We start from the raw sequence: 24,845 nt of genomic DNA, 5'->3' as shown, positions 1-24,845 counted from the left end.
ATGTTAAGGGTATCGTGACCCAGTTATAATTCACAGGAAAGTTTGAAACTCGGGAAACTATCTTTATACTTCACATGCGATATTGCACAAATATGGTTGTCTAGAATGAATAAATAGGAACAGAAGCGAAAATGTATGGAATTGAGCTCTTTGTTTGATGGTAGAGGATTGTGGGAAATACAAATAAATGGGAGCAATCAGATTCTGATTATCAGAAGCTATCACGACCTTCCGGAATGTTGAAAAATCTGGAAAGAAAAATTCATGTAAGCTCAGAAATTAAGACTTACTGTGGGTCTAGCGGTGTAACATGATTGGCATCAAAATCGATCAGATAATGACTACAAGCATCGAATAATCGTTTTCTTTGCTGAGATTCTTCTCGGAGACTGACGCCAGAATGCATTAGACGTTCGGTAGGAGACATATCAAGCCAGCGGTCAACTTGGGGCTCTAAGTTTCGAATTAGCTCTGGATGGCGATCTCTAATAATCGATTTCAAAAGCCAATTGATTCGGTTGGTTGCTCTGCGAAGATTCTCTGGCTGATCATCAACTGCGGTTGTCAGGATTTCCTCTTGAAGACGACGGATCAAACGAATAGGTCCTTTGTATCGAGCCAACTGGAAGCATTATTTTATTTGAGAGCTTGTATACATTAACTCACCAGCTTATCAATTTGCAAATTCATATGATTTCTAACAGCAAACTCAACGATAGAAGAGAAGAACTGTAAAGAAAGAATGACTTCGGAGGCTCCAGTTTATGAGTATTCTTACCGTTGGCATTCTGAATAGTGCCAATGGCAGCAAGTCATCAAATGTGGCATCCAAAACGACAGCTTTCACGTCTGGAAAGCGTATTCGATAGTGAGTTAAGAGACATATGAAACCTACTTGGATAGTTGGCAGCGAGCCATGAAACTGGAAATCCTCCGATAGACCAGCCAAAAAGGATTATATTTTCAGGACGGTAACCAAGTACTTGAATAGCATATTGCATAACAGCATCTGCTGCTGCCAAAGTGTTCTTCGCATATGGAAGTCCTGTACTTTCACCGAATCCGGGAAGATTGAAGCCGAGCGTCTAATAAAGGGAACAAATTCAGATCCCGAACTCAAAGTGAAAAACTTACAGTATAACCTAATTGGGCAGGTGAATTCATGACTCCGATTTCGTAAAACCCAGCGTTTCCTTCGAAACATAGTACCAAATTCTGTGATAAGTTTGCAGTACCACGGAGGAACATTGCATCAAGGACGTCGCCCTCAGAAGTTTTGATCCAGACGCGTTGACCGTTCTGAACGTTATGAACTGTAAAAGAGCAAGAATGAGATGTGGAGTTGAAATACCTTATTCTGGACTAAAAGTTTTCTGGCAGCGTTCAAGTTGGGCCTCATCATATATTTCAATACACCCATTGATCCTGGATAAATCAAGTGTCTTCCGAAGGCATGAATAGCCCAGGTGGCTAAGCCGCGAGTAAATGCGCCCACTTCAGTGACTTCTGGTTGTAAATGCCAAAGATCTGCATTTGGCCGAGCTTCGAAGTCAGGAGTGACATTGAGAAGTTCGAAGTCGTATTTTTTCAAAGCTGCATGGTTGTTATCATCTTTCTGAAACCAAAATTACTATGAAATAACATTACTTTAGGGTTAGTAATACCTTATTACTTTCATTCTCCCACACTTCCAAGAATCTGGCATTGGTTTCATCGAAAAATCGTCCGAACGTTCTTGCTCCGTAGCCAATTAAAGTCAGATAACCGGCATATTTCAAGATAGTCATCATTCCCACCGGCGTGAGCCAATCTCTGTAGTACAAATAGCTGAGTATAAATGGTCCAAAAGCCAGAGAGCTGACAATGTAGTAAATTCCTGGAAAAAGAAAGTGCGAGAAATTCTACAAAGACTTTTATGAACTTTATAGAGATGTATAAGCCTACCTGTAGAAAACGATATAACTGTATTTCCAAGATTTTCTAGTGTCGATTCTTGGCGATTTGCACCCCCGAAGATTCCATATAGGCGAGGACCAAAGAGATGGGCCCAAAGGGAAGGCATCTCCACTTTCTAATACCTGATAAGCTATAATGAAGTTTTGATGAGAAAATTAGCAAATAAAGTGATATGTGGCTATTTTAGGACCATGAACGTTCGTAAGTTTGCAAAGAAATTATCAGATCAACGATTTTTATATTCAACGCGGAATGATGTACAAACAAATTCTGATTCAAAATTAGATACAAATTTATGCGGAAATTATAGGTTCTTCATTTTTCTGTTCTCCTGTTTTTTCTTCTTCCAATCCTTCCGTGCCTTGCTCTTCTTCTGTTTTTCTTTCTTTTTCTGAATCATCATCATCATCTGAATCTGAATTTGAGTCGTCCGAATCATCTGAAGAGCTGTCATCCGAATCCTTTTCTTTTTTCGCCATCTTTCTCTTTTTCGCGGCTTCTTTCTGTCTCAATCGTTTTGCTCGTTTCTTGGCTGTTTTCAACTGTTCTTCTTCTTCCAGCTTGTTAACTTTTTGGCGATATGCTTCATCTAATTCTTCTTTCTTAGCCACTGCGTCAATGTAGTCGAGACGATTCTGCTCTTTTCGCCGATTATTTCTGGAATTTAATTCTCCGGTATTGCTTGAAAATGTTTTTAACGAACCTATAAATGTGAAATTCGGCACTTCCAGCGGCAGCTGATGATCCAACTACATTTCGAACGAATTCCAGTGGCGCTTTCGGAGCTCGCAAAGTTTCCTTCTTAGTGGGGATTGGTGCAGGTTTATCCTTTAAGAAAAGCATTTTAATGAGAAAAATTACGTGAAGATCATAAGCTTACGATGTTTTGCTGTAATCTCTCGAGACGCATTCGAATTAAATCCGTGGCAGAGTTTGCTCGGCGCTCTTCTTCGGTGATTGGGTCATCTCTTGGCATGATTATGAGTTAACAATTTCCTGAGAATATTCATTTTTCAATTTTTGAACTACTATAAGAATCGTGGGAAGCAACGAAAAATAAAACCGCGAAAAAACTTTTCTGTTCAAAAATCGAAATAAATTTGGCGGTAAACAACTCGCGGTGGCGGCATTTTGGAGTGTCGTTCCGAACGCGTTATTGAATTTTAGTGGCCAGCCACACGTGAACAACCACACCGATTTAAATCATAATCTTCTCAGATTTCGCTTTGATTTTCATGATTTTTGGTTTTCTCAGTAAAATCACTTTATTTGTATTCCCAGTTACAGCAAAATTTGCAAATTATTTATCCGTTTGTAGCATGGAAATCAACCATGAAGTCAATCAACCAAATCCAGACAGCCCGAGGAACTCGAAGTAAGAGATGTAACTTAAGATGTATATAAAAAAGTTTTTCTGTACAGGTCACCTGGCAAAAGACAGTTGCGACGGAACCTGAGCCATGTTTCAAGTTGCTCAACCAGAATGACACAGAAAAGTTTCGAAAATTATTGGTCTGTTGAGAACTTCTCCATTCAACTGGAGCTTCATCAGCATGGAGAATTCATGTTAGCACCGTGAGTATATTATTGTGATGTTCAAAACCAGTGCAATTTTGCCTCAGGAAGTTTGGTGACAGCGAATACGAGTTCGTCATGAAGCTGTTCCCAAACGGGAAAGATGAGGAAACAACAGGATATTTATCACTATTTTTACTCATCAACAGTAAGTTAAACCGCTATACTGCCGCGTTCAGTGATTGCTGAAAAGTATAACACGTTGCTACTTCGAAGATAATAGATATTTTCTTCAGAATGCCCCAACCCACGCCTTCGTTTTCGTGTAAGTTTCACCGTGGAGACTGCAGACGGACCTAGAAGTTGTCATCTCAATAAAAACTTGGTAACTATCAATCGCAGTGGAATCGTCACAGCCAGCAAATTTTTCTCGTTAGATATTCTCAAGGTATCGCCCACTGTTCAAACTCTTCAATCATATACTTTCAATATCAGAGCGCCACCAGCATTTACACACCAAGTGACATTTTGACGATAGGATGTTCATTGACTATTTTCGGCGAGTCACTCACCTGGCCCACAAACGTGTTTAGTCCCTACTCAAGAAAGCAAAATAGTTCAACGAATTCCCGATCCGGATCATACACCCCGGATAGCTCCTCTATCGAAAAAGCCGAGGAAAAGCCAAACGAAGGTGAGAAAATAACGTTGTTATCGGCCACTTCTCAAAGTTTATATTTTCAGACAGATTCCCAAAGCTTCTTGAGTCTGGAGAGTTTTCAGACTTCACTGTCGTCGCATCTTGTGGCCGCGAATTCAAAACTCATATGTGCGTTCTCTCTTCTCGTTCAGATTACTTCGATGCGCTACTTCGCAATAAAACCACCCGAGAATACCTCGAAAAACGTGTCACGTTCGAAGACATTTCTGCTACAACACTCGATGTCATTCTCCGTCATATCTACATAACCAATAATGGAGGTACGATCGAGGAACACCAACTTACACCAGAACTTGTTTCCGCAACTGACAGGTGGTTATTCTATCCAAATATTTTGTTGTCTGAGCGTCATGATTTTAGACTTATGATCTCTTCAATGCGTACCCTAATCAGTGAAGTCATCAGCACGAATTTGACAACCCAAAATATCGTTGGTCGTATCACAATGGCCGCTGAGCTCCGACTAGAAGATGAATATGAATCTCTTCTCGAATTTTTTGCAAGGCACAAAAAAGAGGCAATGGAATCGAAAGTAAGCCAACTGAAATGCGTGTTTCCATTCATTGAATTTTTTTCAGCCCTGGGCCGAGATGAAAAAAGAAAAACCAGAAATGACCATCAAAATTCTTGAAGATGCCCTTCTCCATTTTGAGGAACCATGCGGAGCTCTCGATCGGCGAATTATTGATCGAATCACTCTAAACTGATACATTTATCTTGTTTATCCTTGTAATGATCGTGTCAAAATTCTTTTTTAGTAGTTTTATTATTTTTAATTCGAGTGGCTATTTAACCGATGGCTAAAATTCCACTTTCGTCGTGAACTTGCCGTATATTTCGGATGGAAGAGTCGAATGACATAATTTCTTTGGAAACAATCAGTATTTATTAGAGTATCTCGTTCATCATTTAGTCTTGTTTTAAAAACCATGCAAATAAATTTGTTCTCAGAAATAATTTGCTGTTGTCTTCCTATTATTCCTTCTAGAACCTCCTTCCACTTTTTCCACGAAAACAGATAACAACTTCAGATCATCAACCGTGAGATTAGTGAACGACAACAATGAGTTCGAATGACTATGGATATATTCTTTGTCATCGTGATATCCAACCGGCATTGACTTCATTTCATCAACTTGGAAATGTCTTTTTACGGCAAAGATTCTGAATTACTGAAATGAACTATACTCAACCTCAGAATTCGTACATACCTGCTCTTTCTTTTCTTATCAGTTGATATAGTGATTGGTGGAATAGACATGCACGTCGTTAACCATTCTTCAACACTTTCAGCATTTTCAGAACAATTTTCTTCTTGCATATCATAGAAAGTATTCAAAGCAAAGCGAGATAGTATCAAGACAGGTTTGTGTGGAATCTGAAAATAATACAGTACTTGAGAAAATGTAGGTTTTCAGACTAACATCTGTGTTCGAATCACGGAGGATTGTATAAATAGGAAGATGTGCATCGAATTTCGACAACTCTTTGACTAGACGTTCAACGAAAATATAATTATTATCGAAGGCAAACATATACCATTCGGCTTGATGAGGCAGGCGACGAGTATGGAGAATCATTTTTCTGAAATTGAAAAAAACCGAGCGTATGTAAAACCAGTTTCTAGTTCGCTTCGAAATAAAAAATTCAAAGAAGGTAAAGAACTAAATACCAACCTAGGAGTATATCTATTTTCTAGGAAACCGAGATGGTGTTTTACGAAGGAATTCTAATTCAGATTAATTTTCTGTATTGAAGTTCAGATGCCATGTTTAATTCAAATGAACTAACCACTTCAGCAAGTAATGAGGCATTATAGAAGTGAACTGTTTGTTACAATTATTTGAATCTGGCTAATAAATTGAAGTGAATTTAAATGTTCAGATTCCAGATATTGTTATTTTTTAATAAATTCTAGTAAAGCAAGAGATATATTCAGAAACATTAAAAAAAATCTAATCCTATACAAGTATCTTTTTAATTTTTTCCAAAACTTACGAGAAATGATGAATCAACCAGGGTTCTGTTGGTTTTTGCCAATTAACATAATGATGTGGAACAACAAACACGTCATCGACATTGTCACACCAACTTTTATGGCATAAATTTGTCTGAAAATATATAATACATTTTTTGTCTATTTCATAGAAGTTTTACCATTTCTGTACCCGTAGATTGTAATGTAAGAAACAGTGATGTATTATGATAAGATTTATACTTTCTGAAAAATGGGAAATACAGTAATCCATTAACTTCTAATTTCAATCTTACTTTGACTCATATTCTGCACTCCATGCTAATTTCTCATTTCTCATTAATCTTCCAACTCGAAACATCAATAAACCCAGTAGAAATATTGACTTTGGTTCCATTATTCAAGTAAATTGCAGCACAGAAAATTGCATAATTTCTCAGAGTCAGAAAAAAAGTCGTGGCTTGCAAAATCAATGATCAAATTCAGGAATCAAAAAGAGGCAAGAAAAGAGAAAAGAAGTGAGAATATTGAGCGATTGAAGGAATTGGGTGAAACAAGGCAGGAATTGAAAAGAAGCGCGTCGCAATTTTCGATGGAACAGACTAGATAAGAGCTGTCGGTGTCGGAAGAAAGATTTGAGAATTCTGATTTCAAAGAAGATTTCAGTGAGAAAAATTGGATGGAGGCAAATAGAACCGGTATAGGGATCAGGTACAAATTCTGAAGGCGGTCATCGAAGTGAAGAATCTTATCTTTAAAGGGAATGTATGACCACATCTATAGGTCGCATTGAGTTTCTAATTACTGGAAAAGTTTTAAACCAGCGGAAACTTCGCGGCAACGCTGCGATTTTCGCTGGATTCAGTTGGCTTGAAGGTTGTGAGTAGGAAATGCTGGAAATATTTTTCTGAATCCAAATAAGTTTTTCAGATGAATGTAATGTTCATATGATTCACTCTCTTTCTCTATCATTTTTGTTGAGGATGCTGCCGAAAAATTTCTCCGACTTTTTTTTTAAACTTCAAGAAAACACCAAAAAACGTGTTTTCATTAAACAAAAGAACTCCTCGTGAATATATAACCCTTTTACTACGTTTATTACTTTCTCCGACACTACAGCAATGCAAAAACCGGAACTTCTCATTACATGGACATTTAGGATGGTTCCTCGAAAGTTTTACTTTTCCTTTCAACTTTGTGGACTGTTGCTTCATGATTTATTTTTGAGTGCGCCGTTTTGCCGCTTAACATAAAGTACGGTACATCTTCTTAATGTAGATCGCGGCTCTTCCACAAAATTTCTGGCTGCTTAACAGCAGCCCGCCCGACCTGTTTTTTTGGTTTTTGGAGGCAAAGTTGAACAGAGGCCTCGGTCTTTCTCGGTCGGCCGTATAACAGGCTTGTATATAAGGCGGTCACACCCCTCAGATATTCAAAATAATTCGACTCGACATTTTGGGCAGTTCAGGGAACACTGGATTTCATCCATTTACCCGTGGTCAAATCACTGAAACTAACTCGTGTAAAGAAATCTCTTAGACGAACTTGAAATTAAATTGCAGCGACGCTGTTGGAAACTCAAAAGTGAGACGATTTTAAGACGTCTATTCATGTGCATGCACTGAGATTGTGATAGTTGTGTTGACCGTTGGTCTGATAGAGCTGATTTATTGGTGTGACATGAAGGCGATCTTGTGTGGACTTCGGTAGATGGATTTCTACTTGATGTTGAGGATTCTTGAGGCTGACGTGGATATCTTGCGTCAGTTTCCGGGTATCTAGAGACCTTTTAGGAGCTTACATACAGGGGATCTACTGGGGGAAATTTAAATAAAACGAAAGAATTATTGATATGTGACGAGCATAAAATTGAGGTGTATGGGAGAGGGATGACGATGAAGGCGTGGGTGCCGGATGATAATGAAAGCATAAATGAGTTGTGAAAGCTGTTGTAGTGGCTGCCGACTCGTTGTTGGAATTGGGTGGTGTTGACATGCTGTGGAGCGGAGCGGCTACTCTGGAAACAAGAATGTTAGATTATATATAATCTATAGACTATAGTCATGCCTGTGAGAAGTAATCGGAGCACACATAGAGATAGGGAATCAACGCTAACGGTTTCATATAAACCGTTACTATACCACTTTCATTTCTTTATTTTCATTCTAATCTATGAACACGGGTGGCACCGCTCATTGACTACGCTTGGCTCATTGCCTACGCTTGACTCTTTGACTACGCTTAGCTCTTTGCCTACTCTTACTCATTGCCTACGGTCAGCTCATTGACTCGCTTTTCCTAATACGCAGAGATTCTGGAATTGGTATTTGGTGAATACCAACGCTTTCTGTATATTGAATATTGGTGAATTTTAAATTGGTTATAGAGAGATAAGAGCATGTGTTTCCCAAGGTTTGATCATGGGATACGTTGAGCCAGTGGGTAATTTTCGGAGCTGTAATAATGGGTACATGATATACCCGGTACATCAGTGGGATTATCATAGAGTGCAATTTTTCATCCTGAAAACAAAAAGGCTCGGGTACATTCTATTATAGACCCCCGTAAGATTAGGTTATACACCCCCCTGGGTGAACGTTGGAATACACCCCCACAATGCGTGATTTAGTCATTTGGATGGGGGTGTTTATTGGAATGTTGGGACTATATTATGAACATTCTATTATAGACCCCCACACATTACAATATAACCCCCCAAATTTCAATCAGATGTGGGGGTATATATTGTAATGTGAGCATCATTTTGATATAAACCCCCCAATGACTGAGTATCATTGTTGGCAGTCAAATTAAATATTGATTACACTCAAAAATAATTATTTTATTCCGATTTTTCTTCGTTTTTTCGGGTTTTCTGTGCGTTTTTCAGCAGTTTTTCGCTAAAACTTTAAAATTTATCTTTAGGTTAAAACTAAAACGTCGATTTATGCTGAAATTCCCCCTGATTTTCCACAATTCTTAGGCTTAGGCTGAAATTCCTGTATCATTCTATTACACATCTCCTAAGCTCAGCGCCCTGGAAGTAGTGATTACCTTAAAACAGGACACCCTGGAGCTTGCTCTCGCCCCGCTCATAAGCTTAGCGCCCTGGAAGCTGATTTTCCTTAATTCTTAGGCTTAGGCAGAAATTCAGGAGACATTCTATTAAACACTCCCCGGGGGTGGTATACCAACATGGCGTTTTGGGGGTGTTTATTGATACACGTGGGGGGTTATAGTAGAAGATTGCCTGGTGTTTTGATATGAACCCCCACTTTCCACTGTGGGGGGCTATAATGGTTTCATTATAACCACCCACACTTTCTGTTCCATTATACAGCCCCACAGTTATAACCCCCCACTTTTCAGTTGGTGGGGGGTGTATTCCAACATGCGGGGAAGCTATCGGTGTGGGGGGGGGGGGGGGGGGTATAACCGAATTTTCCCAAAGGCTCTCCCTCTTCTTTTATTTCTTGCAGTAATCCTCCATCCGGCAGCAATTCTCTCTATGACTCACATACTACTATCATTATCTACTTTCCCATATTTGTCAAATAGCCAATACCTAAATAATTCCTTATTTAAATTATACATGAACCATATAGTTTCGTATGTAAACTATATAGTTACCCACTTCATTCAGATCTAGTATACTTTCTGAAATACAGCTATCAGGTATTTTTGAAATTATCTGATTTCCTGAAAAATGGTGTATGGGTTCAAGCAAACAAAATTCTGTCCAATTCTTGATCTTTTGATTAAAAAAGAAAAGCCGAATCCTTGGGTAAATTCTGGGACCTTCCCTTGACAGAACTCATTGAAATTGAATTTAACTGCCTAATTCAGATTGCATTGAGAGTTGACCTTATCATATTTTAGCTTTGATACAAGAAAAGGTAGAGTGGAAAGTGGAAAATGGAATCAGGATATTGGTATCAGTTTCTAAATTTCTTACTCCTTATTGCTATTGCAAACTTTCTTGAAACATTCCTTTCACTCATATCTCTCTATAACCAATTTAAAATTCACCAATATTCAATATACAGAAAGTGTAGGTATTCACCAAATACCAATTCCAGAATCTCTGCGTATTAGGAAAAGCGAGTCAATGAGCTGACCGTAGGCAATGAGTAAGAGTAGGCAAAGAGCTAAGCGTAGTCAAAGAGTCAAGCGTAGGCGATGAGCCAAGCGTAGTCAATGAGCCGACCGTAGGCAATGAGACAGCGTAGTCAATGAGTAACCGTAGGCAATGAGTACCGTAGTCAATGAGCATTTGCCAATTTGCTTCGGTAGAGGACACACAGTTCCGGGAACTTGTGTGCAGTTTTTCTCAAACTTTAAACTTTTATAGAACTGATCAAGCTCTTTCAGATGCACCAAAAAGATTATCAATATTCGAGCTACCGACCGAGATACAGCCTTTTCTCGGTCAATCAGACCATATTTCAAGTTGTTCCTTCCCAAATCGTTTCGGTAGAGGACACACAACTCCGAGAATTTGAGTGCAGTTTTTCTCAAACTTCACACACTTATAGAACTGATCAAGCATTTTCAGATGCGCCAAAAACGTTATCTATATTCGATCTACCGACCGAGATACAGCCTTTTCTCGGTCAATCAGACCATATTTCAAGTTGTTCCTTCCCAAATCGTTTCGGTAGAGGACACACAACTACGAGAATTTGAGTGCAGTTTTTCTCAAACTTCACACACTTATAGATTTGATAGCTCACTTTCACTTGTCAGATGTACCAAAGAGATTTATTGTAATCAGTTTTATGACTGAAATCACTTGTTTCAACATTCTTCCTTTTCAGTAACAATGCGCGTCTAGACGTCTCGCACCGTCCGCAATTGCGCGTCGTCGTGTTTGCGGACACTTCAAAACCGCGAAATCTTTGTTCAATTTCTCAACACCTCTTTTCGCGCGCTCCTTATTTATTGTCTATCTTTTTTTTTTTGATTTTTCCCCGTTGTCTCGTCGATAAAAATTTGTCGTCTCCTATCTTTTCGATATTCAAAACAGATGTATTTAGAAAAATGTCTGACAACGACTCATCTCAAGGAATGAACGATGAACCAATGGAAACCGATTCAAACGCCGGCGAGGTGAGCTAAAAAATTATCTATGCATGAAAGCATCAAAGTAATAATTCAGGTAGAACAAATTGAGGAAGTTGGACGAAGAATGGAGATGGATGACGAACCTGAAACATCAGATGCAGCCGATTCTTTCAAACGATTCGAAAAATTGCTGCAAAAAACTGAAAACTTTTCTCACTGCTTGTCTTCAGGAGATGCCAAACGTATGGACTTGGTCAATGGGTATTCATTTAATCAAATTCTATTTCAGTTGCATCGGGAATCCCAGCCGACGCCAAAAAGCGCGGCAGGCCTTCAAAAAAGAACGGAGTGGATGGAGACCACAGACACCGGAAAACTGAACAAGAGGAAGATGAAGAACTCCTCGCAGATGCTGCTCAAGGAGATGATCTCGTGATTTTCGACAAGAATCCGTTTTATATTGAAAATGGAGAAATGAGGTATGTTTTTGTTGTTTGTTGCGAAATAACTATTTACTATTTTCAGAGACTATCAGGTTCGCGGTCTCAATTGGCTAGTTTCACTCCAACATAACAATATTAATGGAATTTTGGCTGATGAAATGGTAACTCATTTGTGTTACAAGATATTGGTGTGAAATAATTATGTTTCAGGGTCTTGGAAAAACACTTCAAACTATTTCTCTACTCGGTTATATGAAACATTATAAGAATCAGTCATCACCTCATCTTGTTATTGTGCCCAAGTCAACTCTTCAAAACTGGGGCAATGAGTTCAAGAAATGGTGTCCATCAATCAGAACCGTTCTCCTTATTGGAGATGAAGCCGCTAGAGTGAGTTCTGAGTTTTCGATAAATACACAAACCATTACTTTGATTAACTTTCTTTCAGAATATAATCTTACGAGAAACGATTCTTACTCAAAATTTCGACGTTTGTTGTACAACTTACGAAATGATGCTCAAAGTCAAGACTCAGTTCAAAAAGCTCAATTGGAAGTACGTGATCATCGACGAAGCGCATCGTATCAAAAACGAGAAGAGCAAGGTATTTTTATTGTTTCATATACTATCATCTCCTAATTAGCGTATTCCAGCTGTCTGAAACTGTACGAGAGCTCAATTCCAAAAATCGACTTCTCATAACAGGAACTCCGCTTCAAAACAACTTGCATGAACTCTGGTCTCTTTTGAACTTTCTTTTGCCTGACATTTTCACTTCTTCGGATGACTTCGATTCATGGTTCTCCAGCGATGCAATGAGTGGAAACACTGATTTGGTACAGCGCCTTCACAAGGTGAGAAGCCATAATAATTGTCTCATTAATTTTTTTCATTATGATATTCTAGGTTCTTCAACCGTTCCTTCTTCGTCGTATCAAATCAGATGTTGAGAAGTCATTGTTGCCAAAGAAAGAGGTTAAAGTTTATGTTGGTCTTTCGAAGCTTCAAAGAGAGTGGTACACGAAGGTTCTCATGAAAGATATTGATGTTATCAATGGAGCTGGAAAAGTTGAGAAAGCTCGGTGAGTTAAAATTTATTTTAAAGCAATTTTTAGTAGATAAAAAAGACAACACATAATTTTTCCAGCCTTATGAATATCTTGATGCATCTTCGAAAATGCGTCAATCACCCGTATCTTTTCGACGGTGCTGAACCTGGACCACCTTACACCACAGACCAGCATCTCGTTGACAATTGCGGAAAGATGGTTGTCCTCGACAAGTTGCTTGTTAAACTCAAAGAACAGGGTTCACGAGTTCTTATTTTCTCTCAGTTCTCTCGAATGCTTGATTTACTCGAGGACTATTGCTGGTGGCGAAAGTATGAATACTGTCGTCTTGATGGGTCAACTGCACACGAAGACCGCTCACAAGCAATTGAAGCATATAATGCTCCAAACTCTGAAAAGTTCATTTTCATGTTAACCACTCGTGCCGGAGGCCTTGGAATCAATTTGGCTACTGCTGATGTCGTCATCATTTATGACTCTGACTGGAACCCTCAATCTGATCTTCAGGCTATGGATAGAGCTCATCGTATCGGTCAAAAGAAACAAGTCAGAGTTTTCCGTTTGATTACTGAGAACACAGTCGATGAGCGTATTATTGAAAAGGCCGAAGCAAAACTTCGTCTCGATAACATTGTCATTCAACAAGGACGTATGTCGGAAGCTCAAAAAACTCTTGGAAAGGGAGATATGATCAGCATGATTAGACATGGAGCGGAACAGGTGATTAAAACAGTGTTCAGTGCGAATCATTCATATAGTTTCTTTGTTGCTAGAATTAGTAATTAGAATTTTTTCCAAAACTAATTTTTCAGGTATTTGCTGCTAAAGACTCTACAATCAGCGATGACGATATTGACACCATTCTCGAGAAAGCGGAAGTGAAGACGGCGGAGTTGAACGAGAAAATGGGGAAAATTGATGAAAACAACCTGCGAAACATGACGTTCGAAGACAATACAAAATTTACTGTTTATAACTTCGAAGGGGAGAACTACAAAGCCAAGCAGGCTGATGGTATGGGGCATTTTTGGATTGAGCCACCAAAAAGAGAGCGTAAAGCAAATTACCAGGTCAGTAAAGAACGAAACCTTCAGTTTGTTGGATATCTCAACATGTGCTTACCAAAAAATGAACAAATAAATTTTTAGGTGGATCTCTACTACAAAGAAGCCATGAGAACTGGAAATCCGGCGGAAAAGCAATCAAAGGCCCCGCGCCCAAAACTCCCACAAGTTTTCGATTTCCAATTCTATCCACGCCGTCTGTTTGAGCTATTGGACAAAGAAATTTATCATTATCGCAAGACAATTGGATATGTGGTAAGTTTAGACAAAGTAATTAGGCCAAGTCTCCCAAATATGGAGCGGGAGAAACGATTGGAGAATCATCCATGTAGTCCACAATAATTCCTGCGTTGATTTTTTCGGCCAGCTGAAAACATTTAACATATGTAGGAAATTGTTATGCTCATACGAACCTTAATTTCCTCTTCCAAACTCGTATCGCTGCCCCACACACTGCCTCCGTGTTTCTCTTCTTCTTCGTGCATGTCTTCAGGAAATTTGAGCAAATAAGGTTTCTTAGTAGAGTCTCGGAGCGGGAACACCAAATATTGAGTTTTCTGATAATTAGAAATATCTTCTAAACAGCTTAAACTCATTCGACGATCTAAAGAAGAAGTACGACTGGTTATTGAACCAAAACGACTTCTTTTAGTAAAACGAGAACGAGATGTGTTCTCAGTGTTTCTCCCTGAAGGTATGGAGAATAATCCACTGCCTGGTGTTTTGGGAGTTGGTGGAGGAAGAGGAAATGAATCAGCATCGATTTCTGAATCATCCCCAATTGGCAAATCCAACTGAAAAGAAGGAGTGATTTCAACATTTATTATATGTTTTCTTTACCGTTGGTGTCTTAAAAATGGTGTGTTGAATATTGTCCGGCATTAGCTTTAAAAAAGTATCATCCTTCTCATCAACTTCGCTTGCTCCCACTGAACTAGGAATTCTATCAGGGGGCGGAGGACTCTTCTGTAATTTATCTGTTTCATATAAGTTATTTTCCATAACATACCAAAACATTACGTCGTCTTCCCGAATGCGTTTTGATACTAACTAAATCTGTATCCTCTTCGTCCGTCTCATCTTCCTCATCGCCTCCGTCCTCCTCAAACTGAAATTGCTTTGCCTTCGGATATGGTGTGCGCACGACTCCCGTCCGGCATAAATTCCCAGTGCTCATCGATAAATTGAGACGCGTTTTGTTATTATCTCCAGACGATCCACTCTGACGGCGTGTTGCTATCTTCGTTGCCACTGGAGGCTTGATGACGGCACTACGAGATTTGGACACTGGAAATCCATAAAGCTTATCTTTGGCTTATCCTGCTTTTCTCCCTATGGCGCCCGCTACATTACGTGTTCTTACATTTGTGTGCATCGCATAAAGAACTGTTGGACGGGGATAAGTAGAAATGCGGTTGAGATGATGACGATGAACCACCTTTAGACAGCGGTAGCAGAAAATTTGTTGTTGAAAAAATCGTGGATAGTTTCCGTCGAACTCGAGCCAGTGATTTGGCATGAGACTGCACATCATAAAGAGTGGAAAGACGGTAGCCCTGGAAATCGGGAAATTATTATTTTTTTTAATTGAGCTGAGCTTACTTCATGAAGAACGTCCTGCAGTAAAGCGTAGTCAACAGACTCTGAGTTTCCATCGTTCAAAAGTTGCCAAGGCTCACCACTTGTACTTCTAACAATTGCGCATTCTCCTATGTGCATTATTTTTTCTCTTTCACGGTGAGCTTCACGATTAGAAATAACGAGTTTTGTCATAGGTGGCCGTAACATCAAAATTGGTAGAGTCAAGTTCCAGGCATATTGTAATGTCAAGAGACAGTTCTCATCACGTAAAGTCTGCTCATTTATGAAAAAAACGAGAGCATCTGCATTAGCCATTAGACTTCTTGAACGCGAGGGTTCACCGTCTGCTGTAAAAGTAATGTGTAAATCAAAAATTCATCAAATAAACCCACAATGCTGCCACTTCGACGAATTCCATGAGATGTAATAATGAGACAACAAATCATTCGTTATCGTTTTCAAGATTCTGAATGCTTGCGTTTTGTCGTCATCAAAGATTCATTAAACTCACGGATTATGCCTTGCATGTGGGATGTAACCCAGAAGAAAGAGTTTGTGTGGGCTTTGGTTGCTTGCAACGTCTGGATCTTCTTCAGAAGTTGTAATCATGTCTTCAGAATTACTCAGCGGGGGTTCTGAGCTCTCCATCATTCGACGAAATCGAATGAATGGTGACTACGGCGGTGAGATTCTGAAGGCAGACGGAAAGCCGATTTGAAAAGGATTGAAAAGGGTGGAGCTTCTTTATCTAGACGGTGTATGTTATTCACCACGATTATTTTGATACGTAACGGAAATGTAGCATGGGGTTTTTCATAACTCCTTTTGAAATATAACTGATGACTTTCAGGCGGAAAGGCCAAAAGATGTCCCTGCAAAAGAAGCGGAGAAACGTCAAGCCGAGGAGCAAAAGCTCATCAACAATGCTCGACCACTCACTGAAAAAGAACAAGAAGAGAAAACCGAACTTTTGACACAAGCAATCACTGACTGGACCAAACGCGAATTCACGCAATTCATTAGGGTAAAGATTGCTTGAAAATTCAAAGTTTACATGTCTATATTTAGGGAAACGAAAAATATGGACGTGATGACCTGGAAAGTATTGCAAAGGAAATGGAACGTCCTCTGGAGGAAATTCAAAGATACGCTAATGTTTTCTGGGAGCGTGTCGATGAGCTTCAAGATTCAGAGAAACTTCTCAGCCAAATTGAGAAAGGGGAGGCAAGAATACAGCGCAAGTATGCTGTTAAAAAGGCTCTTGATGCAAAAATAGCCAAGTACAAGGCACCTTTCCAACAGCTACGGATCTCCTATGGAACGAACAAAGGAAAGACATACACTGAAGAAGAGGATCGTTTCTTGGTTTGCGAAACTCACCGATTGGGATACGACAAAGAGAATGTGTTTGAAGAACTGCGACAATCAGTTCGAATGGCGCCTCAATTCAGATTCGATTGGTTCTTAAAGAGTCGTACAGCTATGGTCAGTTAATTTTTTAATTCAACTTCATAACATTCGAAATAAACGCATTTTTACAGGAGCTCCAACGTCGTTGTAACACTCTCATCACTCTTATTGAACGTGAAATGGGAGAAGTCGCAGAGGCGAAGCCAGTTGTTGTTGCCACAGCGGGTGATAAGAAAAAAGCCAGCTCCAATGCACAAAAGAGTGGAGCTTCGGCCGCCAAGAAGGCAAAGACTTCATCTAAATAATCATTTCTTGCTTTTAATCTTTTTTCTTAATGGTAAGTAATGTCGATCTCCATCTCCCCGTCTTACTGTTCAAAAACATCTCATCTCATTCTTACTTTATTCCGGCTATCATCATTTTTATCCATCCTTTGATTGATTTATTATCGCATTGAATATTCTATTCCCTCATTTAATTTCGACTAATTTTATTGACAGTGACCCCAAATAAACGTCATAACTTGTAAAATTCATTCACCAAAAAGTTGCGGGAAATGTTTGAAAACAGTGGTGAAGAAATGTTGAAGGACTGTTGAGTAGAAAAAAATGAATTGAAACAAAAAAACTACCGAATTTCATTAAAAGTACCTGTAGAAACCTGTAAAAAACAATAAAACCATGAAATCGAAGAAATTAATAAAATAAAACTACGAATCCAATTCAAGACGATGCCACGCTTCAACCAATGTTCCCGGATTTTCGATACATTTAATCCATTGACGACCTCTTTCGTCTTTTGCTGACGTGGAAAGGAGAATTCCACCTTTAAAAGAAAAATGAGATTTACCTGGAAATGTCTCGATAAACTCACCGATATAGTCATCATGTTTACCCAAATCATGATCATAAACCCCAATTTGAAGTGTCTTCTTCGGAAGATCTTTGAATGGAACAACGAATTGAAGTTGCTGAATGATCAGATTGTTTCAATTAAATATCTGAAATTATACCTCATTCCATTCTGGATTCAATGTTCGTTTCTTTGTAGAAGTCTTGCCTCGATGGGCTTTCGACGTGATTGGAGTCAAAGAAACTTTACAATATGGATCAGAGAATCCAGTTGAATCCATTCCAACTAGCTCAACGCAACGGTTGATATTGATGAATAGGGATCCTGAAAATGAATGAATCATTCTTTGTTCAAACGAGTATTTTCTGCTTCTACACGATCCTTGAAAAATGTGAATATTCTGAAATTACCTTGTTGAATATTATATTGCAATCCAACATTTATCTTTCCTCTGTCCTCATTTTCCTCTTCTTTCGTTTGAACTGGAACTGGAAGTGCACTTTCCAAATACAAGTTGAATTTCTTCATCTCATTATCATTCAATTTCTTGAGTGCAATTCTCGTCTCTCCGAGGAAATCTGATCCAATTCGATCACGATCAAGTACTGTTACACGGCTGAAAAACAGAGAATAAAGATGAGAACAAACAATGAGTTTCAATGAATCTTACAGAATTTTTTTCTCTTTATCTTCTTCCGTTATTCCATAGTATGACATTTCTTCATTCCATTCCGGATTTAATGTCTTTTCAATTGTCTTTGATGTCAATTTAGTCGCTTTCGTATTTCCGGGAAGTAGATGAAATTTCACGTATGGATCAGAAAATCCGTTTGAATCCATTGCTTTGAGATTTTTTGCACGGATTAAATGGATCTTCAGCTTCTTATCAGCTGAGTGATAGGTGAGTGTCAAACTGATTGATCCTAGGCTGCCTGAAAAAAGATTAGGGAATAAGAAAAATAGATGGATTGCGGATAGGCAGGTGCTATAAACCAAAAAAGTGGAAAGATGTCATAACCAAAATTTGAACAAAAGTGATAGATTTGGGATAGTCTGAATACTTGATATAGAAATTTTAGATTATTTCTAAAGGACTATGAGTGACTGATGTTAGTGGAAGGGCAATGAAAAATTATGAAAGGAAATAAAGAAAAAAGACAAACGTTGTTTTCTGGAAAAACACAACAAACAACTGAATACACCACGAGAACCACGACGAGAAGCATGCTTTGACTCTACGACAGGCGACGTGCTCGCTGCCGTCAGAAGACGTTGGTCAATCACCGCACCAGGTTCAGAAGCAGATTCAGTACTCGCTGTGATTGCCTTTTCTTCCTCTTCTTCTAGAACAACTGGAACGGTTGTGGGAGCTGGAGTATGGTTTTGATGAGATGTGGAGGAGGAGGATTCAGAAGTGACGACGTGACCATTCATTTTAGAAACTGCAACCGGGGGAACCGGAGGTGCCACGTCATCAAGAGAAGTTCTAAGTTGAAGAGAATTGATACGACCAACACCGTCACGACGACGAGTTCGTTGCTCTGAAATTGGATTAGAAATGGTTAAGAAGCATATTAGATTCGAAATTATAAAAATATTAGAAGAATCACCGCAAAGACCAAAAATAACCCACGAAATAAATCATAAAAACCATATTTCCAAGTCACAATAATAATAATAAATTTCAAACAAATATCTACGACTTTTTCTCCGTTAAAACTCTCATTCTCAAAACCGTAAAAATGTTTCTAGACCCATTACAAATGAAAATTATATCTGAAATCAAACAAAAAAAAACTAACTCATATCTTCATCCGGAGAATTCAAATAACTTGGAGCAGCCGCTAACGGAGATTCAGCTCTGCTGGTTTGCTGAAAATTTCGAGATGCTCAGTCCATTTCATCGTGTTATTTCTTACGGTGATTAATCGTTTCGTTTCATTATGATTATGATTATTATGCGTTGAATGATGATTATTGATTGTCGGCTCAGCTGAACCAACTCTTCTTGTTCCACCACTACTTGCTGTGCTGGCACTTGATGTTTTATGTTCCATTATATTCATTGGACTTGATGTTCGATGATCCGGACTTGTTCGGGAAGAGATTGGAGGTGGAGGAGTGACGAGGGAGGTACCTTTAGGAATATATGTATTGATGACTGTACTATTGAATCATTGTTTTACCTGATGCACTTTGAGCTACTCGTGACGTGGCACTGTCTGAATTAGAGATTCTTCTTGGAGAACCTCTTCCAGAGCTATGATGATGATCTACATGATTTGTTTGTTGTTGAAGTGGGGTCAATGAAGAAGATGAACAAGTGAGACCAGATTGTTGTGGATTCGAATGATCCGATTGGACAACTGAAACAATAATAAATTAGTTCAAATCTTAATTCAAAGAGTGTTTTCGTCCTAATGCCCGAAAAAGTACTGACAGGTTGAGCAGTTACCTCCACTGTCAATGCTACGTGTATCTGCATCCGGAAGTGATGTATCGTGACACGTGTCATGAGCGTATGAAGATGGAGTTGCTAGAGAATGTCGTGGAGAAGTAGACCTTGTTGATGGACGAGATTCTGGAGATGAATCGTCTTCACTATCAGTACTGTACAGCGGTTTGTTTTTATGGGAATTCGTATGACGAGAGAATCGTTCCATATTGGCATCTATTCGAGAAGTTGGAGTGGTTGATGTTGGTGGAGGAGCTGGAGATGTTGTCGTTGAAGCAGAAGCAACCGGAGTCTTATTGTTAATTTGACGACGTGGAATACCCGATTGGATGAATGATTCTCCATCGGATGAACTTCTGAAATTCAATAATTCAGAGACATGAAAATATGATGTTGAACATACGCTGCTTTTTCTTCGTCATCAACCGACATGCTACTCATAACTTTCTCATTAACCCATCTTGGTTGAATCCTTGGTCGTGGAGACTTCGATCTGCAATTTTCTTTGAATTTCTTGAATTTTGATTTTAGAAGAAATACAACTAGTGGTTGAATCAAAGAAACAGAGGACAGATGAAAAAATAATAAAATAACAACCTGTCGAGCGGTTCGATTGCTTGAAGCACAGAGCAGATGCTGGGACGACTTGAGCTTAAAATAAAAAAGGCAGGGTAAAAAAGAAGAAAAGCAACACAAATAATTGGAGTTAGAGCCTATTGGGGTGTAAAAATCATGCATGTTGTATTATTCCTCTTGGATTTTGAAGTTGATTTCTGAATGAGTGTTGAAAGATCTGCTTCCTAGCAAAATCGAAGCAATTCACAAATCTCAGTTCGAAACTTTGGAGGGGTCTATTCAAATCACAGCACTTCAATACATTGAAATTATAAATTTTATGAAAATCTTACCTGGGGAAATCAATTCCTCCGTTTCCAGTATTTCTTCTATTTCCATTCGGAAGAGGAGACGCTGGACCATTTGTAATTTGTGGTGCTGTTGAATTCGATGCACCGGGAGATGCCCATTTTGGAGTTGTCATTTGACATGATGACGTGGATGGCATTGTCATTGGTTGAGGACCAGCAGCAGGCGTTCCAGATAGTGGAGTTGAAGATGAGTTGGCATTTGGAACTGAACCGTTTGCAGTTACTGGAGTATAATAGGGCAGACGATCATCAGGTCTTTGGAATTCTGGCATTTCTTTGTAAAACCATGCGCCAGATTTCTTCCAGAGCTGGAATAATTTAAAAATTAATACAACCAAGCAAAGTTTTCGGCAAGCAAACATGGGTTGCAAAAACATAGAAATCCTTTTGTTAAATGATATTGGATAGTAATGTTAATCCTTTTTGTATGACAAAGGGTGATCATATTTAGGGAAAGAGTGAAAGCAAGAAGGCAAAAAAAGGTTTTTCAGGAAACCGTTGAAACCAAAAAACACTGAGAAAGAATAGACATGAAAAAGAAATCAAAAGATAGTAGACGTGGACAGTAAAGGACATTCTGAATCAGACATTCAGATAAAGAGAATTTAAAACGCGGACAACCAGCAGAAACCACTAACCACCTCTCTGGCTTCTGAGCATATTTTGCACAGGAATACAGTTTCCACTTTTCCAGTTGTTTGGCTTACATCCGTCGTTTCGACACCACAATTTCGTTGGCATACGTACTGCAAAATTGTATGTAAGGTTTTGTTGTTGTTTATTGAATGTTGGCTGAGAAAAAAAAAGATTGAAATTTTTCTTAAACTTCATAAACCGACACGACATGGTGATTGAGTGGTTTTGTCGGTTATGTCTGAGGTTTTTCGAATTTTCGGTTACTGTATTTTCGACAGCGCTTGGATTTTACAGTGATGATGATTATGGGATTTGGTTTTCATTTTTTCTCAGATTAGACGGCTTTTTTTTCGTTCCGAAAATATACACTACGTAGTTTCAAATAATATTTGACAGCTCTTCGGAGGAAGTGAAATCATTGAACGGAATGAACGAAAATCCAAGATAAACTAAAGAAGCTTTTACAGATTAGATGTACATTTTGATATTAAAAGATTTCAAATTGAACCCATGTTTGCAGAAAAATCAAAGAATGAACCCAACAAATCTCACTTTTCTACAATCCACACACATCGCTGCGTAGCTTTTCGAAGCGAGTAATCCGAATTCAGTATGACAGAGAAGACAATGAGTAACACCGTTTCCTGTCGCACGTCTTCTCATTTTCTCCAGACGATCCACCATTTTTCTGAAATTATACTTTTTGTTCTTTTTTTTTCAATATTTTCAGAGAAATCTCCGTGTAAAACTGAAATTTTCCCTCTCGAAGCAATGGATTGTTCACATGATTTATTCAGATATGTGAAGAAAAAGAGTCTAGAAATCTGGCGAAAACCTCACAGAATTTCTAATGTTTTTTCTCTTTTTTTCTCAATAAAATAGATGACGACATCAGGAAATTTCGTCAAAGATTTTTCATGATGAACTTTGAAAGATTGGAATTCGAGAGGAGTCTTTAAAGGATTCCATAGAATAAATCATTCAAAAAGTAAAGAAATACAATCTTACCCGATTCTCTGTTGTTCCTTAGTTTTACTCTCCTCGGCTTTCGCAAGAACTCGTTGAATATGTTCTTGTTCTGCAGCTGTAATCGATCCTGTTTGAGCTTTTGAATTCGTTGGAGATCTCGCTGTGGCCGTTCGAACAGACCATCCTGATTTTAATCTGAAATTATGACTGTCTCAAACTGTAAATCTGGAGATTCTCTTCTGTTCTCTTCTTCTTCTGAGATTCTTGTGTTTATTTCTCTTATGAAATACTTACTGTGCTCTTAAATGTAAATGTCGATCGCTCGGACAAACCCATTTGTTTTGCGTTCCACCGATTTCCCAATCATTCATCAGATCTGAAAAAATATATCTTCTCATTTCATTTCCCCTTTTTTTCTAGCTTTTTTCTGCTCTTTTTCCCAATTTCAAAACCTTCAAGCTTTGTTTCTTCTCTTTTCTTCTCTTCTGGCTCTGCAATACGTGTTTCATGTGAGCAACCAGAAGCTCGGTGAGCACAAATACACACATATTGAGACAAGATTGAGGCAGAAACAGAAACAACGGGAAAACGATTACATTTTTTGGAAAGAAAAAGTTTTTTTGGGAGGATGGCTCGATGGGCTCATCTGTACTTTGGAATTCGAAATGTTTCAAATTGGAAAATGACGAAATGATGAGTTCTCGAATGGAAACTTTTAATATTGAGTCATGATGAGTAAGCAATATGTTGTAATCCCAATATTATTTGATATTATTTCAATGACCAGAATTAAGAAAACACAAGAATTTAACGAAGAAATAATGAATCCGTAGATGAATCCAACACTTACTTTTTAAGAAAAATATAAACAAAATTGGAATCGGAGATCAGCAGTTCATGATATTTTTAGACTAAATATACTTATTTGTGTTGAAAAACCAAGAAATAACGCTACAACTGTGGAAAACTGATTTTTTGATTTCGATGAAATTCAGAACAATGGAAGCCCAAATCAAGGATAAATACTTGAAAATCACTCATAACCAACCTTTTTTCGACTCCAAAAACCCAGACAAATGTCGCAAAAGTCCAATTTTCGGAGGTACCCGACGTGGGGTGGGCGGAATTTGGGGAACAATATTAGAAATAGCGGAAGCAGGTAAATCCGAAGTGGAAGTCGCATTATTATTCGTCAAGTTCGAGATGGAGAATGTGGAAGAAGAAGCAGTTGTGATTGATGGAGAAGGTGTCGTTCTTCGAGAGAACATCTTCTTTTCTTTTAATTGAATGGACTTCTCGAATGGGATAGGAGAGAGGAAAAAAGAGAATAGGGATGAGGCAAATTAGCAGCCTAAGATAGAATAAGGAAGAGGAGGGAAAGCTTGCCCGATGATTTTCAAGACAAAAAACGATACAGCTTCTTCTTCTTTTTTTCTATTTTTCTTTTTCTCGCGCTCTGCTTCTGACACCCTCTCTCTTCTTCTCCGTTTTTCTTGTGAATCCGATACATTATGTTGATTTGAGAGGTGTCAGACAGAGAAAAAAGAGAAGACGTGCTACTGCTTTTGCTCCTCCTCTTGCTCTCTTCTCTCTACGGGCTCACGCGTCAGACCCACACACAAATTAGGCACCGACCAGAAGCAGTGAAGACGCCGTCTACGTCCCCTCAAACGTCCATTCTCTCTAAGTCTCATTTTCCTCTTTCGACCTCTTGTTTTTGGTTTTGAGGACCGGAAAGTGTTCAGGAAGAATGTCTGAAACGACTCCTATTGATTGAATCATCGTTGACTTCTCACGCAATGAAATGAAGCCACATACACCGATTGAAATTTGAGATGAATCGCCTTTTTCTTCTTTTTCTTTTTCGAAAAAGTCATTAGAGATGGACGCAAAATATATGGATTGTTGTTTCTAGAAATGCGAAGAGAACACGGATCTTGGAAATAAGACAGAGGACATGAGCATACATCTTGAAGATCACAAGTTTCCGTTTCAGAGCATGATGCATATGTATTTCGAATCTGTCAGGTGGTTCATCCACAATTCCCATCTCCATACATTGATAATGATCGACGTAGATCCCTCAATCAAGCAAGCTTGTAGGGGGAAACATGTTCCTTCGATAGACTACAGTAATCCGAGAACGACAACTTCAGCTGTGAAAACTCATATTTCAAGAAGAGGTACAACAAGAGTTCAAGATCTCAT

The 24,845-nt window shown here is 38.7% G+C and overlaps 8 protein-coding genes across 8 annotated transcripts; 3 read left to right on the top strand and 5 right to left on the bottom strand.

Moving 5' to 3' along the window:
• Window positions 1-211: 211 nt before the first annotated feature.
• On the bottom strand, window positions 212-2,062 carry GCK72_009879 (uncharacterized protein; the record flags this gene model as incomplete). Its single annotated transcript, XM_003113343.2, has 9 exons — window positions 212-248; window positions 291-622; window positions 667-729; window positions 779-849; window positions 896-1,085; window positions 1,135-1,299; window positions 1,352-1,615; window positions 1,665-1,876; window positions 1,945-2,062. 9 exons carry the CDS (start codon window positions 2,060-2,062, stop codon window positions 212-214), a joined length of 1,452 nt encoding a protein of 483 aa, XP_003113391.2.
• A 187-nt stretch (window positions 2,063-2,249) lies between these two features.
• On the bottom strand, window positions 2,250-2,932 carry GCK72_009878 (uncharacterized protein; the record flags this gene model as incomplete). Its single annotated transcript, XM_003112800.2, has 3 exons — window positions 2,250-2,613; window positions 2,660-2,784; window positions 2,837-2,932. The coding sequence occupies 3 exons, from the start codon at window positions 2,930-2,932 to the stop codon at window positions 2,250-2,252; spliced, it is 585 nt and encodes a 194-aa protein (XP_003112848.2).
• A 343-nt stretch (window positions 2,933-3,275) lies between these two features.
• On the top strand, window positions 3,276-4,899 carry GCK72_009877 (uncharacterized protein; the record flags this gene model as incomplete). Its single annotated transcript, XM_053727578.1, has 8 exons — window positions 3,276-3,331; window positions 3,379-3,531; window positions 3,579-3,679; window positions 3,768-3,919; window positions 3,967-4,165; window positions 4,216-4,504; window positions 4,553-4,724; window positions 4,771-4,899. The coding sequence occupies 8 exons, from the start codon at window positions 3,276-3,278 to the stop codon at window positions 4,897-4,899; spliced, it is 1,251 nt and encodes a 416-aa protein (XP_053587155.1).
• A 240-nt stretch (window positions 4,900-5,139) lies between these two features.
• On the bottom strand, window positions 5,140-5,772 carry GCK72_009876 (uncharacterized protein; the record flags this gene model as incomplete). Its single annotated transcript, XM_003113096.2, has 3 exons — window positions 5,140-5,356; window positions 5,404-5,570; window positions 5,617-5,772. 3 exons carry the CDS (start codon window positions 5,770-5,772, stop codon window positions 5,140-5,142), a joined length of 540 nt encoding a protein of 179 aa, XP_003113144.2.
• A 5,435-nt stretch (window positions 5,773-11,207) lies between these two features.
• GCK72_009875 (uncharacterized protein) lies at window positions 11,208-14,150 on the top strand (the record flags this gene model as incomplete). Its single annotated transcript, XM_003113189.2, has 11 exons — window positions 11,208-11,276; window positions 11,326-11,473; window positions 11,521-11,710; window positions 11,757-11,835; window positions 11,885-12,064; window positions 12,123-12,278; window positions 12,328-12,528; window positions 12,581-12,756; window positions 12,822-13,464; window positions 13,557-13,814; window positions 13,893-14,150. 11 exons carry the CDS (start codon window positions 11,208-11,210, stop codon window positions 14,148-14,150), a joined length of 2,358 nt encoding a protein of 785 aa, XP_003113237.2.
• GCK72_009874 (uncharacterized protein) lies at window positions 14,083-15,998 on the bottom strand (the record flags this gene model as incomplete). Its single annotated transcript, XM_003113235.2, has 8 exons — window positions 14,083-14,175; window positions 14,222-14,602; window positions 14,649-14,774; window positions 14,818-15,095; window positions 15,172-15,364; window positions 15,411-15,736; window positions 15,782-15,855; window positions 15,901-15,998. 8 exons carry the CDS (start codon window positions 15,996-15,998, stop codon window positions 14,083-14,085), a joined length of 1,569 nt encoding a protein of 522 aa, XP_003113283.2.
• Window positions 15,999-16,057: 59 nt separating this feature from the next.
• Window positions 16,058-17,104, top strand: GCK72_009873 (uncharacterized protein; the record flags this gene model as incomplete). Its single annotated transcript, XM_053727577.1, has 4 exons — window positions 16,058-16,072; window positions 16,240-16,413; window positions 16,458-16,874; window positions 16,931-17,104. 4 exons carry the CDS (start codon window positions 16,058-16,060, stop codon window positions 17,102-17,104), a joined length of 780 nt encoding a protein of 259 aa, XP_053587154.1.
• A 404-nt stretch (window positions 17,105-17,508) lies between these two features.
• GCK72_009872 (uncharacterized protein) lies at window positions 17,509-23,905 on the bottom strand (the record flags this gene model as incomplete). Its single annotated transcript, XM_053727576.1, has 17 exons — window positions 17,509-17,624; window positions 17,673-17,769; window positions 17,812-17,975; window positions 18,062-18,267; window positions 18,322-18,583; window positions 18,842-19,192; window positions 19,454-19,523; window positions 19,571-19,788; window positions 19,838-20,017; window positions 20,107-20,462; window positions 20,510-20,599; window positions 21,015-21,340; window positions 21,671-21,778; window positions 22,221-22,356; window positions 22,677-22,832; window positions 22,932-23,013; window positions 23,686-23,905. 17 exons carry the CDS (start codon window positions 23,903-23,905, stop codon window positions 17,509-17,511), a joined length of 3,138 nt encoding a protein of 1,045 aa, XP_053587153.1.
• Between the last annotated feature and the right edge of the window lie 940 nt (window positions 23,906-24,845).

This window comes from Caenorhabditis remanei, chromosome III, assembly GCF_010183535.1.
Source record: "Caenorhabditis remanei strain PX506 chromosome III, whole genome shotgun sequence".
NCBI classification, from domain to species: Eukaryota; Metazoa; Nematoda; class Chromadorea; order Rhabditida; family Rhabditidae; genus Caenorhabditis; species Caenorhabditis remanei.
Note: the sequence above shows the minus strand (reverse complement) of the source record. Positions and strands in the feature narration are given on the sequence as shown.